Raw genomic sequence first — 19078 nt, 5'->3', positions numbered from 1 at the left:
CAGGTTTCCATGGAGATGGGTGGGGGGCATCTGCTGTAATCCCAGGACCTCACGTGGCTGGTGATGGAGGCCTGCATGAGGGCTGAGGTGTGCTGGAAGGAAAGCAAGGAGGTTCTCTCTGATACAGATCATCCCCACAATCAGTAGGCGCTTATTTCTTCGTCTTCTGGTTTTCCTGATGTGGCCTTCAAGGTGTAACAGCCTTCCCTGAGCAAGGTCTGGGACACCTGTACCTACTACCCAGCATCTGTACCTCTGGTAACAAACACGGCCTGACTATAGGAGAGTCTCCCTCATTCAGTCTACTACTGTGGCCCTTAGAGTCATAGCAATTGATTCAAGAATAGTCTGATATTGTTTGGGCCAAGGAGAGTTGTCCCTGGAATTTGCTGAAATGATGGGAGAATTTGCTGAAATGATAGGGGTTGCTAAGCTGTGTAAACCTATTGTTCCAAGCAGCTCCATTCAGAGAAAAGCAGGTGTGAGAGACAGAGAAGGCGGGGGAGGGGAGAATACACTGTTGACATTACTATGCTCCAGGATCAAGCCATACCTGAAGGTAGTGATAACACTGGGTTTCACAATTACGCAAAATAATAACAGCTCATACTACTTTTTGTTTTGGGTTAAACCTGGTCTTGAAAAATCGCTTTTACCAGGAGCTATTTTTTTAACTCTCTGAATAACCAGAGCAGAGGTTCACACAGTCTCAGTATAGTTAATGAAGGAGATTGGGAAGATCAGCTTCCAGCCTCACCAACTCCCTTCATAGCCTCCTCACCCTCTCCACTGCCAGAAGATGGTGACTATTTCAAGCCCATTCCACAGAGACAGCATCTTCCTGTCGTTTCTGTAGAGAAACAAATTCTAGTGTTTCGGTAGCAAGGGATAAGTAGGCTACCATGGCAGGTTTGTTATTAACCCCCCAAAAAACTGCTACAAACTCTCCATATAGGGGCCTGTAGTCTGTAGCCATGGCACCCAGGAAGCTAAACATTAACAAGAATTGAAGGCGAGACAAACTCTGGGACCCAAGACACACACACACACACACACACACACACACACACACACAAACCCCTCTGAAGCACCCTGTTTAGCATCCTTGCAGGATGCTAGTTAAGATGGAGGCTAGATGGGGCCACTCACCTGATGTGGCCTGGAGAATCTTGGTCCACGGGAGGCACAGGTCTGTACGTGAATGTTCATAGCAGCGCTGTTTATCACACCAAAGTGGAATCAGCCCAGATGCCCATCAACTCAACAGACAAAAAAATGTGATGCGGCCACACCCTGGAACGTTATTTGTCTCTAAGAAGGGATCATGCGCACAATACCACGGATAAGACTTAAAAACGCTATGCCAAGTGAAAGAAGCCTGGCACAAAAGGCCACATGTTTTATTTCAATGTGGTTTTGGTTTTTTGAGACAAGGTCTAACTATATAGTCTGTGCTATCTTTGAACTCACCATGTAGCCCAGCTTGGCCTCAAACCTGTATCTTCCTGCCTCAGCCTCCCAAGTGGGGGGACTACAGGTATGCACCACCACACCCAGCTGCTACATGTTTTATGATTCTATTTATAGAAAATGTCTAGAAGAGGCAAATCCCTAGAGACAGGAAGCAAATTAGTGGTTGCTGGAGGCAATAAAAATTCTTGGGGATTAGATAGTGATAATGTTTACTCATCTTTGTAAATATGCTAAAAATCATTGAGCTTTTATACACTTAATGGGTGAATTATATTTCAATAAAGCTGCTAAAAAGGAGAGAGTTGAGTGGACTGGGTGCTTTGGGCTATTGTCGCATAGAGCTAGACCTTCCCTCAACTATTAAAAATGTCAGCCAGGCATGGTGGCAATGCCTGAATGACAGCACTTGGGAGACCAGCTTAGGCTACATAGTGAGTTCAAGGCCAACCGGAACTACATAGTAAGACCCTGACTCAAAATACCAAACCAGGGGCTGGGATTTAGCTCAGTGGTGCCATGCCCACCTTGCAAGCGCAAGGTCCTGAGTTCAATTCCCCAGCACCAAAGAAAACAACCAAAACAAACAAGAAAAAAATACATAGTATTATAATTCATTATTTTTGAGTCGTTGTAACTCTGGTGCTATTATCTGTAGCTGGTTTCCCCTAAGATGTTGGAGCAGTCGACTCTTTTCAGAGTCAGAGGAATATGTTTTGTTTTGTTTTTCTTGTTTTCATTGCCACCTGATATCACCAAAGTACAATGATCTCCAGTATAATAAGGAAAAGGCTCAAAATACTATTCACCAACTAAGGCCTCCCCCGCACAAGCCAGTGCAGTTTTGGGGTCTCTGTCCTGGTAACTTCCAAACATCATCAGTGATGTAGGCATGAAGACCTCCCTGTAAACCGTCCAGGGTGCGACCCTTACAAAGACAAGGGTGACATCAGATATTTCTCTGTATGATCGATAGCTTCTCAGAGGCCAAGTGGAGCTTTAAGTCATTTACTTTTTTTTTTTGCTTTTCTTGCTCTCAGCATATTAAAAAAATTTACTGGATTGAAAAAAATTAATTCCCACTCCAGGCACCATGGCCCAATAATGTGACACAGAAGCTGAAATCTCAATGATGAATGCGTCTCCTTTTAATCCTGCCAGACTCTCCAACTGTTCCTATGCATAACCTAGTTTGGAGATACTTACATCAAAAACCTATATTTGAAGCCAGGGCTCAACACTTCCTCATCCCAAACCCCAAAGGCCCTGTGTTAAAGGAAGAAGTCATTGCCCACGTTTGGTGAATGAATGAATGAATGAATGAAGTAGCAAACACACTTAGGATAGATTAATCATGCAGAGTGTTTCGTAACTGCAACTGCTGGACAGATGTTCCAGAGTGTAACTGTCTCACCTAAATCAGGGGCACATCCCCAAAGTCTCTGGGATCTGACAGGGCCTCAGAACCTGGGAATTCAATTCGCGCGTGGGCGGAGACGGCGACCCAACTGCCGGAAGTGACGTATGGCTGCAGCCTAGCAACCAGGGAGCAGACTCTAGGATCAAGCAAGAGCGCGGGTGCCTCCTGGGTGGGGGTGGGGATGTGATTTCGTGAGGAGAATTTGAGGTAACCTCGCCAGCTCGCGGTCGGAAACTCCCCCAAACCCTGACTCGGGAGCGAACCCCCGCCCCCGAGTTGCACGAGGCGGTGGCGTAGCGGTTCAGTCGCCCCATCCAGGGTCCGGCCCCTGCTGGGCCAGGCCGGGATGCGGGCCGATCCGCCGTGGGATGGGCGGTTGGGAGCCCGGCGCAGCCCCGTGCCAGGGGCCTGGTTGGCGGTGGGGACCCCTCCCCCTTCCCCTCCCCCGGGCTCGGGACTCTATTTCTGGAACTCCCAGGAGGCTGCGGGTCTGCGCTTGTGCCAGCCCAGGACCCGGGCGCCGTCGGTGCTGTCCCGAGTTGTGCCAGATAAAACGCACGCCCTGGTTTTAATTCTTCCCCCCGCCCCTCGGGTGCCTTTGTGGATGAGTGCTCGTGCGCTAGCGTGGCCACGGTGCGCTGCGAGAGGAAGAGTAATTGCTTTCGCTAATTTTGGAGCGCAGAGCCCGCTGGGCATGGGCAGCCTACCTGTGTAGAGCATCCTGGCCCTCAGCGGACACCATTGCAAAGCTGCTGGGCGACCAGGGGTGGGGGAAGCCCAGCTAATTTCTTTTCCCTTCCTGGTAACGTTTTAGTCATGGATATAGATTCTATTTTATTTTATTTTTGGTTTGTTTGTTTTAGAGGGAGGGGGAAATAGATCGATAATTTCTGAATCGTTTAAAATTAAATATATACTTGTGTGAAGGTTATGTGAGACTTTTCTTTCAGATGCTTTTAATAGTGGAAAACTCGGTACCTCCAATGTGGATTTTTACTCGTGTAAAGGTTTTCCTTTTACAGCTTAAAGGAAACCTCAGCTTTGTAAACCAGAATGGTTATCCTATCTTCTTTTGACTTACCTTTTTAGAGTTTTAATTATTTGTTCATAATTTTATCATTGATATAGGGAAATGATAATCTTTACATTTTGGTGTTTTCTAAATACTCAGTTCCACTCACCCATTTTTAAAAAAATACATTTCAAAGCAAGATGTTTGTCACTGGAGCATGTCATGAGTAAAATAGCATCTGTCCATTTTGTGGCATTGAAATAATTTTTTCTTCAGTCTCCTTTTTTTTCCAGTTCATTTTTTAATTGCTTATGTTAAAGCTATTTACCATGGTAAAGCTGTTTCAGGAGTTAGGAAATCAGATATTCAGTTTTTTAAACAGGATCTTTCTTACTACCCCAGCCCGATTTCCTTTAGACTAAAGCTTCCGTTTTTTTCTGGCCTCGGGCCTGTGAACACGTTCAGTCAGTTTAGTGGAAAAAGTCATTGCTTTACACCCTTTGTGGACCCTTTGCTTATGAGGAACTTGAAATTTTGATGAGCAGGGCTTAAAAGTGGTTGAGATTTGCTTTGTTGGGGGTTAGGGAGAGAAGTCATTTTAGACAGAAAAAATAGCATTAATTGAAGGGAGCAGGGATTATTTCAGTGGGCTGAAATTTGAAAGGGTGAAAGGCGACAGTTTGGAAATAAAGATGAGAAAGTTTGAGCTAGATTATGAAAGTGTGAAAATCCAAGAAGGTTGGACTTTATTTTGTATGTAACGAGAAGACTAGGAGTAATTAGGAATGGGGAGAGGTGTAGACCAGAAAACTGGAGACTTGCAGAAGGAAGTGAAGGCCTGAATTACTCAGGGTGGCCGAGTTGCTGCCTACCAGGCTACGTTGGTAACAAACTGAACAGTGCTTGGTGAAAACCAGAAGAGCACCGAAGAATGCATACTCAAAGTGTGCAGTCCTCTACGCAGCTTCCGTTGTTGGGACCAAGCGTGAATGTGGGCCTGGGGTGTCCAGGTCTGATTTTCAAGGGAAATCAGATACCTAGATTTTATTATAAAAAATTTCAGAGTTTTAAATGTGAGCTGTTAATTAGAAATCAAACAAAGTAGAAGCATGTTGGCAGTCAAATGTTTAACCCCAGTGTGGAAATTGTGGAGCTAGGTTGGAGAGGTATTAATGTAGTGGGATTTATTATTCATTTCTCTGTGTTAATTCAGGTGTTTGCTGTTACATTTGAGGCACATACAAAAACATTTGATGTTAAATTTGAAAAACATACTGCAGCTTTTATAATAAAATCTTCATATATATAGAATCCTCACACTCTGATTTCTTCCAATGAAATAAGCGTTTTTCATAGCATTTTATATGCCATGAAGAATTATAACTTTCATGCCTGTTTCTTACAAACTTAATTCTGATTTTTCCTCAGAACTTTTGCTACCAATATTGAGGAATTATAAAAAAAATTATATCCTCCAATTTTTAAGTTGTAAAATCCAATTATGAGTGATCAAATCAAATTCATTGTGGACAATCTCAATAAGGAGCCTTTTAAGAAGAACTATAATTTAATTACCTTTGATTCCCTGGACCCAATGCAACTATTACAAGTTCTTAATGATGTTCTGGCTGAGATTGACCCAAAGGTAAGAGTTTTCTCTTTGTAAACAAGAGGGTAGTGGGGGCTGGGGATTTAGCTTAGTGGCACTACGCCTGCCTTGCAAGTGCAAGGTCCTGAGTTCAATCCCTGCTATCAAAAATAAATAAATAAAAATTTAAAATAAGGTAAGACAGCAAGTTTCTGCTTTTAAGTAGTTGTGTATCTTTTGGAAATTATTTAACATCTCTAGGCCTTATTTTCCATGTCTATAAAATAATAGTAAATGATCTTTAAGGTTTCTCTGCTAATCCCAAAATTAAGTTACCACCTTGCACTTTATTTAGAAACTACTTTCCTTCCAGACATAAATTTGGACCTGTAATGAAAGTGCTTTTACAAAAGGCTTTATTGTATTTCAAGTTAGCTCATGTCTCTCACACACTGGATTTTCCAGCTGGAGACTTTTTTTTAAGGTTAACATTCTTAATATGAATCCTGATCAGACTTGTATGCTTCCTCACTTGGAATCTGGGGTCACCATACTTAATATGGTTATGCAGAGGCCATTGTGCCTGTTATGCCCTAGCAAAACAATTTTGTCATTGAGTTTCAATATTGTTTTTTGTTAGATATACAACAATGACATATTTTTCAATTTCTTTATTTGTTAGCAAGTTGTTGATATCAGAGAGGAGATGCCAGAACAGACAGCCAAACGCATGTTCAGCCTTCTTGGTATCCTTAAATACAAGCCTCCGGGAAATGCCACAGACGTGTAAGAATCTGCTCACATATTGCCTTCTTTGTTTTTTTGGTTTTTTGAGACTATGTAGTTGAGACTGATCTGGAACTCACTATGTAGCCCAGGCTGGTCCCCAACTCACAGCGATCCTCCTGCCTCAGCCTCCTGAGTGCTAGGATTACAGGCGTGTGCCACCACGCCCGGCCACACGTATTGCCTTCTTAAAATCATGCTTAACTGGGCATGGTGGCAAATACATACAATCCTAGCTACTGTATTTGAGCGGATGAAGCAAGAGGATTACAAGTTTGAGGCTAGCCTGAGCAATTTAGCATAGCTTTGCCTCAAAGGAAAAATTGAAAAATGCCTGGGGATGTAGCTTAGCTTTTCTTGGGTTCAATTCCTAGTGTCACAAAAAACAAGAATTTAAAAAAGCATGTTTTCGTGGCCAATCTTCATATACTATAATCAGTCTTTTTAGGCAATACCTGCATTCCTGGTGGTGAATTTCAGAATAGTCTCAAGCCAGGTATGGTGTCCCACACTTTAATCTCAGGAGGCTGAGGAAGGAACATTGCTGGGAGTTGGAGTAGCCTGAGCTACATAGTAAGTTCGAGGCCAGCCTAGACTATATAGTGAGACTCTTAACTAAGAAAAACAAAAACAGAGAAAATGAAATAGTCTTAAATCTTTTATTGCTTTGCCATGCTGCAGTCTTAAGTGGACCAGTTCTTTCCCCTCACCAAAAAAAGTTAAATACTATTTTATCACATTTCTGTCACACTAGATAAAAGTAACTTAAACACTGCCCGATTAAGTATTAAGGCTGACTATGCCAATTAATGGTTTCAGTGTAACTTCCTTGGATACCACAATGATATATCAAGGGCCTAATTTTTCTAAATTTCTAATTAATTTAAGATTGACTTAAGAATAAGTCAATTTTATTTTTTAAGTTTATCTTTTAAAATTAGTTTTAGGAAGCAATCAGGACATTGTATATCATATTTTGAGCCAAAGACTCTCTTTTCCAGTTTTACTGATCAGAGTGTGTGTGTGTGTGTGTGTGTGTGTGTGTGTGTGTGTATTTCTTTTTTTAGGAGTACCTTCCGTCAGGGTTTGGTGATTGGAAGTAAACCTGTAGTTTACCCAGTGCTTCACTGGCTTCTTCAGAGGACTAATGAGCTGAAGAAAAGAGCATATTTAGCTCGATTTTTAATAAAACTGGAAGTACCAAGTGAATTTCTTCAGGATGAAATTGTGGCTGACACCAATAAACAGGTATACCATATATAAGTGGCATTTTGAAACCACCAAATACATGTTTATCTCCTTTTAATTGCTATGTCAAGTTCCAGGCGACCCCAGAAGGTAAAACAATTTCAGCTCATGGTGAACTGTGGTCATATCTTCAAATAATGACTGTTGCACACAAATACCACTTTAGTGACATGGAGTATGTGGCTAGGAATAAAAAACCTGAAGTTAAGGCTTTAGAATACCTATTTATTTATTTTGAGGCAGGGATTTGCTTTGTAGTTCAGGCTGGTCTTGAACTCACTGTTTGTCTCAGGCTGGTCTTGAACTTAGCGATCCTCCTGCCTCAGCCTCCCAAGTGCCGGGATTACAGGTGCGCACCCCCATGCCCGGCTTAGAATAAATACCTTTTTGGTTAGCAGGTGTGGGTTGGCAAGATCCTGGGCTTGAGGCTGCAAGCACTTTGCTGATCAGTAAGGTAACTATGGTTTGTCATTCAAGTTAGAGAGAAGCCATCTGCTATGTGTAAAGCAGCACCATCCTGGGCCATTTGGAACCTGTGAGCCCTGTGAGGAAGTAGGCAAAGAAACCAGGCTTGCAGCCTCAAATGGGATAGAAATAAGTCTGGGAGTTTGAAGTCTCAATGCATTTTTCTCAGAGTTTTACAGAAACATTGTGTTTTGACCTCAAGTTTTAAAACTCTTGACTGCTGAGGATTCTGGCTTGTCTGACTCCTGGTCCTAGAGTCCCAAGGCATGTTGCTTTCATAGACTACAGAGAGAAACCAGATTTTAGAGAACTGATTTTTTTTAAAAAGTGCCTTTGGCTATTGTTTTGTACTTTATTTTATAACACTTATACTCATTTGTGTCAGTTTGTTGTGAATTTTTGTTCTGTTTATGAGACAAGTTCTCATTATATAGTTGAGGCTGGCCTTTAACCCACTGTGTAGCCCAGGGTGGCCTTCAACTCATGGTGATCCTCCTGCTTCAGCCTTCTGAGTACATTGAGTACAGTGCTGTTAATTGTTAATCTGTCTGGAAGGTCTGAGGAGATAAGTATCACATACTATCTTTAGTTTTCTCCATGATTTTGTATAATTGTTTTTATATGTTGTGCAATATTTGGATTGAATCAAAAGAATTCGCTGAATGTTTTTATCCTTCTATTTTGTTCTTTGGATAGACCTAGTAGTCACTCAGACTTCATATTGATCTCTTGAGACAATGCTTATGCAAATAATTATGTTGGATGTCACGGGAGAAGCACCACAGAATGAGACTACCCTCTTTGGTTTTTTGTACCAGGGATTGAACTCAGGACTTTGCACTTGCAAGGCAGGTGGTGGAACCACTGAGCTAAATCCCCGGCCCTGTCTTTCTGATTGAAGAGTTTTAGAAAGAATAACTTGTAGAAATGTAGGATATAAGTGAAGATTATTTTTGTGTGTGGTGCTTGGGTCAAACCAGGTTCTCATGCATGCCAGTACTCATCCACTGAGCTACATTCCAGCCCAAAACTACTATTCTGAAAAAAAATAGTAATAGGTGTGATTTCTTCCATTCATCAGGTGACTCTGTTGGAAGTTTATGTGGATTATACATTGTGCAGCTCCAAGGATACAAAGGCATGTGCAGTGCATATGATTCTTTTCTTTTGGATCTCACTGTCTAGTGGAGGGAGAGACATAAGTAGCTACCCTGGTAGGTGGAGGCCCAGAAAGGCTTCTCTGAGAATAGTGGTGTCTATGCTGAGACCTGCAGGGAGAACTGGAGACACCCAGGTGAAGGTGTGGGAGTCTTAGAGTACTCAGAGAGGACAGGATATGGAACCTGGAGGTAAGAGTGTGGGCTGTGCTATGGACTGAAGGAAGGCCGACATATCTGAGGTTATGTGAGGCGAGAATATTTACCAGCCGCATTGCACAGATCTACTTTTTGTGTCCATATAAAAGTTTAAGGGTGTGTTTTTAATGCTGTCCTTACAGTGATTTAAGTAATTACTGTAAGTTAATGAATAACCGGGTTAAGAAAACTGTCCTGGATCTAGTCACTAGTTTATAATTTATTAACTTATTCTTTTAGTATGAAGAGTTGATGGAAGTCTTTAAAACCTTGCATAAAGAATGTGAACAACTCAAGACATCTGGATTTTCTACAGCAGAAATAAGAAGGGTAAAGAATAGAAAGCAATTTTGGATTTTAATAATAATGGGTTTAGCTTTTTTGTTTTGAGTTATTCAGTATGAGTTTAATACCGTGTGGAGACTGGTGATAGCAAATGGCAGATTTTTTTGTAAGACCTTGGTAATTCTTTATTGACGAAATTAATGAGGATAGTGAAAATTTACACTGAGTTCTATACAGACCACCAGCAGAGATTGAAAAAGATTACATTTTGAGTCTATCTGTTAAATGTATTTTATATATATGATATAGAAAATACAGAAAAGAACAAAAAAAATCATTGGCTCTGGAATCACATTATATACAGTTATTTATATCTTGCTCTTACTTTTTGAGCGGGTACTGGGAATTGAACTCAGGACTGCTTGCCAGGCAGGCCGAGCACCACTGAACTATGTCCCTGGCCTTTTAAATAACTACTTTTTAAAATATATTCTTATTATTTTTCTATAAAAATTATTTTAATCACCAAATTATATTCCAGAGTGTGAATATGAGGTATGATTGAAAGAAAGGTATGATTTTTAAAAAGCTATTCTGGTAAAAGATACATTGTCACTATTCCCTCTCAAAATGCGCCTCCCTTTGCTTCAAACACACTTATCCTATCACTTTTGGCATTTTCTTTTTTTTTGATACCAGGGATCAAACTCATGCCCTTGAGCTTGCAAGGTAGGTGGCAGAACCACTGAGCTAAATCCCTGGCCCCACTTTTGGCATTTTCCAAAGCAGTTCTGGAAGTCCTTAGTTATACGTCAGGGCTCCTTGAATGTCCTGAATGAACTCAAAACGTTTACCTTTTGTGGTCATTTTGACTTTGGGGATGAACCATTAGTCACAGAGTGCCAGATCTGGTGAATAAGGTGGATGAAGATGATGTTTTTATAAGCCTGCCTTTCTGCTCAGTAGCCCTTGGCAACAGCATTCATTATTTTTCTTTTTGTTTTGGTTTATTCATTTATTTATTTACTGAGACAGGGTCTCACCATGTAGCCCAGGCTGGCCTTGAACTCACTTTGTAGCTCAAGCTGGCCTTGAACTTGTGGCAATCCTTCTGCCTTAGCTTCCCGAATGCTGGGATTACAGGCATGTGCCAGCCACCATGCCCAGCTTCACTGTTTTGTTTGTTTATTTGGTTTTAGTATTGGGGATTGAACTCATGACTTTGCGTTTGCGAGGCAGTTGCAGTGCCACTGAGCTAAATCCCTAGCCCCTCACTGTGTTTTTGATCATACCTCATAAAGACATGAGAGAAGACTTCTAGAACTGCTTCAGAAAGTGGCAAGAATGACAGACTAAGTCAGTTTGAAGTAAGGGGAGTATTTAGCAGAAGATTAATGGCAATGTGTCTTTTACTGTAATGAATTTTTAAAAATTTAAATATTCACCATATATTTTGATCACACTTGTAGTTCAAACATTTTTCATTTTTTAACTTCGTTATTCTAGATAATGCTATGATTATCTTCTATACAAGCTTTAGCATATATCTGATTATTTCCTTAGAATAAATTTTTAGAAATATCAATTTCTTATTAAACCACATGAACACTTTTAGGACTTTTGACATACCTTAATGTTCTCCAGAAGATATTTTTACAAAAATGTTTTTACTAGAAATTTAAGTTTTTTCCCCAAATATACACTGTATTAACTTACATGGATTTTTGTATTTTTAGAATTCATGAATTATGAATGCCATATTTATATCCTCCTTAAATCAGGAACATTAGAAGTTGCTTTCCCAGGGGAGCCTTCCCTCATTCCTTTAATAGGTTCTCCCAGTTCTCTTTTTTTTTTTGATACAGGGGATCAAACGCAGGTCCACTGCACTTGCGAGTCAGGCAGTGGAACCACTGAGCTAAATCCTCAGCCCTTTTTTTGTTTTTTTGAGATAGGGTCTCACATGTAGTTGAGACTGACCTGGAACTCACCATGTAGCCCAGGCTGGTCTTGAACTCACAGCCATCCTCCTGCCTCAGCCTCCCGAGTGCTGGGATTACAGGCATGCGCCACCACTCCTGGCTCTCCAATTCTCTTTTCTTTATGGTGCTCATTATATTTGCAATTACTTTAATATCCGTCTTACCAGGTACCTTTTAGCAGACAAGGACTGTGTCTATACCTCTTTTTCTTTTCTTTCTTTCTTTTTTTTAATATGGAGGATTGAACTCCAGACATTGCACTTGTGAGACACTCAGCAGAACCACTGAGCTAAATCCCCGGCCCTGTACCTCTTGTTCACTGTTAGATTCCCCATGCCTATCACACACGTGGTAGAGTCTCAGTACAAGTTTGTTGAATATTAGAAGTGAAAGATGAACTCAGATCTAGTGGGGGAGGAAGACCAAGAAGTAGATACTTATAACACCCTGTGGAAGAAGAGTGATGTCCATTGCCTGCTCCTTCGTCGTGTCTTGCACATAAGCAAAGATGATAAATGAACCTAGAGTCTGTATTTTAATTTCATTCACTGTTAACAAAATATTCTTACACATATTCTTCGTAATAAATTTTATTTATTTATTTATTTATTTATTTTGAGACAGGGTCTCTATGCAGTTCAGGCTGGCCTTGAATTCACTGTGTGGCCCAGGCTGGCCTTGAACTCATGGTGATCCTCCTGCCTCAGCCTCCCGAGTGCTGGGATTACAGGCATGCACCATCATGTCTGGCTGGAATAAATTTTTAGAAGATGTTAAAGGAAGCAGTTCACTTAGGAATTCTCCCTACTCATCAAGAGTAGCTGTCTGTCATCTCTCATTCCCCTTCACCATCTTCAAATAAATTGTCTTCTTTTATTTTTTTTAAAAGATGATTAAACAAGAAGTAGAAAGTAATTCACTCATAACCCCATGCTCTAGAAGCAACTAACATTTTGGTAAATTTATTTAAGTCCTTCTCTTGGTATTGTACTATATTTAAATGCTATAATTTGCTTCTTTCAAGTAATGTTATGTCGTGACTTTCCTCATGTCATTAAACATTCTTCATAATATTTTTACATTCGTAATTTTTAAATGACTTTCATTGTATTATGCTGTAGTTTATTTAACAATCCTCAGATTTCAAATTATAGATATAATTGGCATCAGTGAGAATCCTTGTAGAGAAATCTGTGATTTTTCGTGAGTATTAGTACAGATCTTCTAATGTGGAATTACTGGGCTAGCAGGGAATGCATATTTATCCTATAACTTCTTAGATTATTTTTTAATACATTGGTACCAGTAGTAAGTGAGAGTGCAAGTTTCCCCAAATTCAGCTGTCTTGACTACCATGTACATTTTACCTTCAGAGACACTATATTCTTTATTTTTAGGTTTAGGAAGGATTTTATTTGTTCGTGTTTATTGTAAAATATTATGGAGTTAGTTAAAAAGAAGGTAATTTATTTTGAAAGTCTTTATTTTTCAGGAGGGAATTGGTTAATTGGAAAACCAGATACAAATTTATGTCTTGAAAACATCATACCCTTAAAAGTAGTTTTGATGCAAAATTGGCAGGATATATGGTTGGGAATTTAACAGAGCAGATGGGATGTCAGCAGCTGTTGTTCATGTATTTAGACCTGCACACTTTCCATTATAGAAGATTTCTGAAAAATCATGTGCCCATATTTGGAATCAGAACACAAATGTGCTAGTTGGCAGCTTTACCTTGCTGCGTTATAACCTGCTTTAGTTGCTTCTCTACATGAATACCAAGCTGCCAAAAAAATTACCCTGCATAAAGAGCCCTGGAGAAAAAATAGAAATGCCCTTTATCCCAAAGAGGATCTTTATTCCTTACTGCTTTGGTTATAAATGTGGAAAATGGTAGATGCATAATCATATAATAATCCCGTCTGAATCCTACAGAATAAGAATGCTTTTAACATCCTTTTTTTAGGATATCGGTGCAATGGAAGAAGAAAAGGATCAGCTCATTAAGAGAGTTGAACGTTTGAAGAAAAGGGTAAGGCAAGAATTAGTACTGTAGGCTTTGGCCCTACATCCCAGGGACTGGCAAGACTTAGGAATGTAAATAAAGATTAAGCGAGGAATGGGTGTCCATCTCAGGATGGACTCAAATAACATCGAGGGAAAGGGAATCTCCCCAGGCAGTAGCCCAACACCTTCAAGGATTTGGAGTCTAGAGCTTCACTTCATCTCCAGGGAGTACTGTTTACCACAAGGAAATGAGAAGTGGATGTCTGAGTCACATGGGGCACTCATTTCTTTTCTGAAACCTGACAGTAGCATGTACTGCTTATTCCTTCACTGTAGGTGGAGACAGTTCCAAATCACCAGCAGATGCTTAAAATAGCAAGGCAACTTCGAGTTGAAAAAGAGAGAGAAGAATGTCTTGCACAACAGAAACAGGAACAAAAGAATCAGGTATGTATTCACATAAACTTAGTATTCTCAGGATGTACAAATAGCTCATTCTGATCATTCAGATGTGCAGAAAAATAATTTTAGAATTATAGGATTTCACATTTCCCTTTGTTAGCATCTTGGAATACTATTGAATATTCTTTTTTTTTTTGGTACTGGGGATCGAACTCAAGACGTTGTGCTTGCAAGGCAGGCTTGGTGCCACTGAGCTAAATCCCTGACCCATACTTTTGAGTGTTCTGTGGTACCAACAGCATCCACATCTTTTGGGTTGTCTACTCTATGCATCTGTACACTATGTTTTAACTCATGTTCCAGCACTGTCATATGAAGCAGTGAGATTAACTTCTGATGAGACTTGTAGCCATTGTGGAGGGGCTCCTTTGATTCTGGGACTTTAAGAACATCCTTTTGTTCCACTGCTCACAGTGTGATCCATAATTTACTCCAGTAACACATAAGCAATCATGAAAAGGCTCAAAATAACCTACACTCCACATTTTTCAACTTTGCCTAAAGATAAAATAATTAGGCTAGAAAGTATTTGAAAGTAATATTTTTATTAAAAATTATTTAAAATTTTATTAAAAATTTGTCTAGGATGTAGGGCCATGGTAGTGAATGCCTATAATCCCAGAACTCTGGGAGTCTGAGGCAAGAAGATCACAAATTCAAGCCCCATTGAGGTGGGTAACTTAATGAGTTAACAAGATCCTGTTCAAAATAAAAATAAAATTTAAACATGGGCTGGGTGTTTAGCTCAGTGAAGGCCCTGGGTTCACCCCCAGTACTGAAGAAAAAAAATCTGAGTAGATTTACGTATGAAACAAATATTTCAAAGTGGTTTCATTTCCTACAAAATTGACAGTTTAGATATTTAGCTCTTTGGCATCTTCACTTGGCATCATAATAGTCCCTGAAACAGTAAGCTGGTATTTCCTGAGCCTTGGATAGTTATTTAGCATCAGTCTGGTTCTGAAACATCGCTGTACGAATGTTAACACTTCTTAGGATTAAGAAAACCTTGTTACAGTGAGAAAAGCTGGATGCATGTATTTCTTTAACAAATATTTTTTCCTTAATCACCAAATTCAAGGAATTAAAAAAATTCTGAAAGCTTTTTAAAAAGTTATATGAAAAAGTATTGAGACACTAGTTACATTTTTTATTTTATATAGTAATTTTCAGCTCTTTATGTCATAAAAATTATGTGTATTTTCTGTTTTTTGCCTGTATGAGTGGTAAGTTTCAATAGATTAAGCAAGTTGTAAATCTAATTATATTTTTAAAGCTATTTCATGCAGTTCAGAGACTGCAAAGAGCACAGAACCAGCTGAAAAGTATGCGTCATGCTGCCGCGGATGCAAAGCCTGAAAGTAAGTAGAAAAATTTTATATGATATAGGTGCTTAGAAAATATTAATCTAAATCAGTATATTCTTTAAAGCAGTCTATTAATGGGAAATAATTATCTTTGAGTGATACTGCAGGATTTTGGAGCACTATTTCATAGGTGGGGGGTGGTGCTCTGGTGAAGGCATCCATGGGTGTTCAGAGAAATTCCCCTGCAGCGTTTCCCTCAGAGGGGAAAGTAGTGATAGTGACTGTGCAAGGGAGGCTCTGTGCTGTGTGGTTATATGAAGTATTTAGGGTGGATGTTGTGGAAAAAAACACGAAATGTTGCCTTAGAGTCAGGGTTATAGAGAGAATAGTAAGATACAGAGCCCTTGAAACTGTTTTTCATAATTTGTTTCATAGAATAATAGTGCTAACTAATGTGGATGTATCTGGTTCTGTTTTTATGGAGCCTTACACCAGGATGAACCCATCCGGTGGCCCAGACTACACCAGCAAACCCATCCTAGGCATTTTGAAAGTGTTTTTGCTCATCAGACAGGAGACCAAGCAACTGAAAGCAGAACAAAGATTTCATTTGTATTGGAGAAATATCACAGTGCAGACATACAGCTGATAGTTAATCCATCTTTCTGTGGTAATCTGAAAAGTAGTCTGTGATACATAGAATGACCACAATAAAAAAGATAGGCAATTTCAAGTGTTGGAAAGAAGTTGGAGCCCTCGTATATTGCTTGTGGAGTGTTAATAATGCAGTTGTTTGGAAAACAGTTGGTGAAACATAGAGTTACCATGTGAACCAACATTTTCGCTCTTAAGTATATATCCAAGAGAAATTAAAACACATGTCCACACAAACACTTGAACGTGAATGTTCCTAGCAGCGTTATTTGTAATATCCAAAGAGTAGAAACAATCGACGTCCTTAAACTGATGCATGGATTAACAAAATGCAGCATATCCACACAGTGGAATATTGTTCTGCCACCAAGAGAAGTGAAGTCCTAGCACATGCTTAAGATGGCAGGGGTAGACTTGAAAAACGTGAGTGAAGAAACTAGTCACAGAAGACCGCATATTATATGGCTTCCATCTAAAATGTCCAAAGAAAGCAAATCCATAGAAATAGAAATCAATTCTTGGTTGCCTCAGGCTAAGAGGACAGCTCTGTCATGGAGGAGCTGAGGGTAGAAAATAGTTGCTAAGGAGTTTGGGGACTGATAATAATGTTCTAAAATTGATTGTGCTGATTGTTGAACAACTATGAATATACTAAAAACCATGATTGTGCTGATTGTTGTACAACTATGAATATACTACTACTGAATTGTACACTTTAATTCTTTTTTAAGTTTAGGCTGGCTTTGAACTCATTATAGTCCAGGCTGGCCTTGAACTCATAACGATCCTCCTGCCTCAGCCTCCTAAGTGCTAGGATTATAGGCATGCGCCTGAATTGTACACTTAAATGAGTGAATTTTGTGGTGTTGAAATTACATGTCAATCATCTCAAAATTTAAAAGCAATAAAATAGTATTTTCTTAATTCTAGACATTAATGTTTTTCCTGTTCTAATTGTTTTTGCAATTGGAATATATCTTACATTTTAATGTGGTATTTGCAGTTTAGTTGATGGTATCTTATAATTGATAATACCTTCAAAAATCAGGGAAATAAGGTATGTGTGACTGGTATGTAGGAAGCCAAGGTAAGGCAATGCTCTTTACAAGATGAATGGTTAATGTGTGTTAGCTTGTAGCTTTCTATATAGTCTCTTATTCACCTCTCATAAATTCTGATTCGTGCTCTATCTGGAAGTAGGTATGCTTTTGGTTGTAGGTATCAGGAGTTTATTAAGTCTTTATTTTTTAGGAGAATGTTAGTTATTTTTTTTTTATTTGTTTTGTTTTGTTTTTTTGGTACGGGGGATTGAACACAGGACCTTGAGCTTGCAAGGCAGGGGGCTACACCACTGAGCTAGATCTCTGGTCCAGGAGAATGTTAGTTTTAACACAAGAGAATTTTGTCTATAATTTTAGAATACTGTGTATATATCTGTTTAATTTATGTTCTTTGGAATTGATACAGGGTTGCTTTACATGTTCGCTATAAATAATTCAGATGAATCTTCTTTTAAATTACAGTCATTTAAAAATTAATACCAGGGAGCAACTGAGGAGTACATTAAATAAATAACATCAATCATAAAAAAAAAAAAAATGAATACCAGGGCTGGTGATTTAGCTCAGTGTCTGCCTTGCAAGCTCAAGATCCTGAGTTCAATCCCTGGTACAGCAAAAAACAAAAACAAAAAAACCCCAACAGGCAAGCTGTGTATCAACCTACTTAATAAATATTCTGTAAGGAGTTGGGAGTTGAGGGTTAACTCTCAGGAGAAAAAAATCTTTCCCACAGGCCTGGGAAGCAAGTAAGAAAAAAATGGCAGAAAATACAGATTAAAATAAGATTTTTTTGGGGTGTGATACCTGTATTTTGTGGATGGAGAGAGAGTAAGAAGCAGGATATTAAGAAGTTCTTGCTTTGTTAATGTCTTTCTGGGAAACAAACATCATAAGGATTGTGTTTGGCAGCCTGGGAAAAGAGTAAATTAGCAGATGTTTAATTGATTCAGGCGTTGAGTTTAATAAGGTTCATCTAAATTTTTTGTGACAAAAATGGCATATGAAGTGTCTTCCTATTAAATAACCTAAAAATAGTTTTAGTGTGACATTGTAGTTTATGATTTTGTAGAGTAATAGCCATATTATAAAACATACACTGCATACATCCATGAGATTGAGAAGCCATTCATTCAGTTATGCAGGATCAGTGAGATGTTTCAGAAGGCTTTTTGATAATAAAGTTTACTGTGATCTTAGTTTCTTTCTATTTAATTTCTCCAGGATTTTAAAAGATATATATAAATATATATATTTGATACTGGGGATCGAACTTGGATCCTTGCACTTGCAAGGCAGGTGGTGGAACCACAGCTAAATCCCTGGCCCATTTAAAGATATTTTTAAAGACTCTGCAGGAAACCTAAGACTAGTTTCAGAGTCCAAGTTAGATTTTTTAAGAGAACCTAAAATTGATGGAAGCTCTGTATTTTTTAAAATAGTTTTGTCAAGGTAAAACTGACATAATAAAATAACATATTTAAAGTATATTCTTGGCAAGTTTTGACATAGGTATTCACTGATGAAGCTATTGGCATATTTGAAAGATAATGAATGTATCTATCACCCCCCATGTGTTTCCTTGTGCCACTTTCTTTGTTTTTGGTACCAGGGTTTGAACTCAGGAATGCCACTTTGTAATTCTTAACTCCTGCTTTTTCTTCATCTGCAGCTAACCTTTAATCTGCTGTCATTATAGATTAGTTTGTCTTTTTGTTGTTGTTGTGGTTTTGAGATAGGTAGCCCTGTCTGGCCTTGAACTTGTAGCCATCCTCCTGCCTCAGTCTCCTGAGTGCTGGGATCACAGGCATGTACCACTTCACGGGACTAGTTTGTTTTTTCTAAATTTGAAACATTTTTATGCAGAAAAAGAATTTTAAGGGGGGGGATTTAGCTCACCTGGTTCCACCACCTGCCTCGCAAGCACAAGGTCCAGAATTTGATTCCCTAGTACCAAAAAAAAAAAAAAAAAAAATTTT

General features: G+C 39.1%; 1 protein-coding gene across 5 annotated transcripts in view; it reads left to right on the top strand.

Moving 5' to 3' along the window:
• Window positions 1-2873: 2873 nt before the first annotated feature.
• The window catches only part of Ift81 (intraflagellar transport 81), a 78530-nt gene continuing 62325 nt past the window's right edge, over window positions 2874-19078 (top strand). For 4 of the 5 annotated variants that reach the window (XM_033762448.1, XM_033762449.1, XM_010604415.2 and 1 more), the window contains exons 1-8: window positions 2874-3097; window positions 5331-5547; window positions 6173-6276; window positions 7344-7524; window positions 9585-9674; window positions 13578-13643; window positions 13955-14065; window positions 15357-15441. In XM_033762448.1, coding sequence (XP_033618339.1) covers window positions 5404-5547; window positions 6173-6276; window positions 7344-7524; window positions 9585-9674; window positions 13578-13643; window positions 13955-14065; window positions 15357-15441 — 781 coding nt within the window. In that variant the 5' untranslated portion in view covers window positions 2874-3097; window positions 5331-5403. Of the gene's footprint in view, window positions 3098-3566; window positions 3693-5330; window positions 5548-6172; window positions 6277-7343; window positions 7525-9584; window positions 9675-13577; window positions 13644-13954; window positions 14066-15356; window positions 15442-19078 lie in introns of those variants that run through there. The other variant, XM_010604416.3, reaches the window with a different exon arrangement.

The sequence above is a fragment of the Fukomys damarensis genome, unplaced genomic scaffold, assembly GCF_012274545.1.
Source record: "Fukomys damarensis isolate Sample0158 unplaced genomic scaffold, DMR_v1.0_HiC HiC_scaffold_12, whole genome shotgun sequence".
Lineage (NCBI taxonomy): Eukaryota > Metazoa > Chordata > Mammalia > Rodentia > Bathyergidae > Fukomys > Fukomys damarensis.
This window is presented reverse-complemented; position numbering and strand designations above follow the sequence as displayed.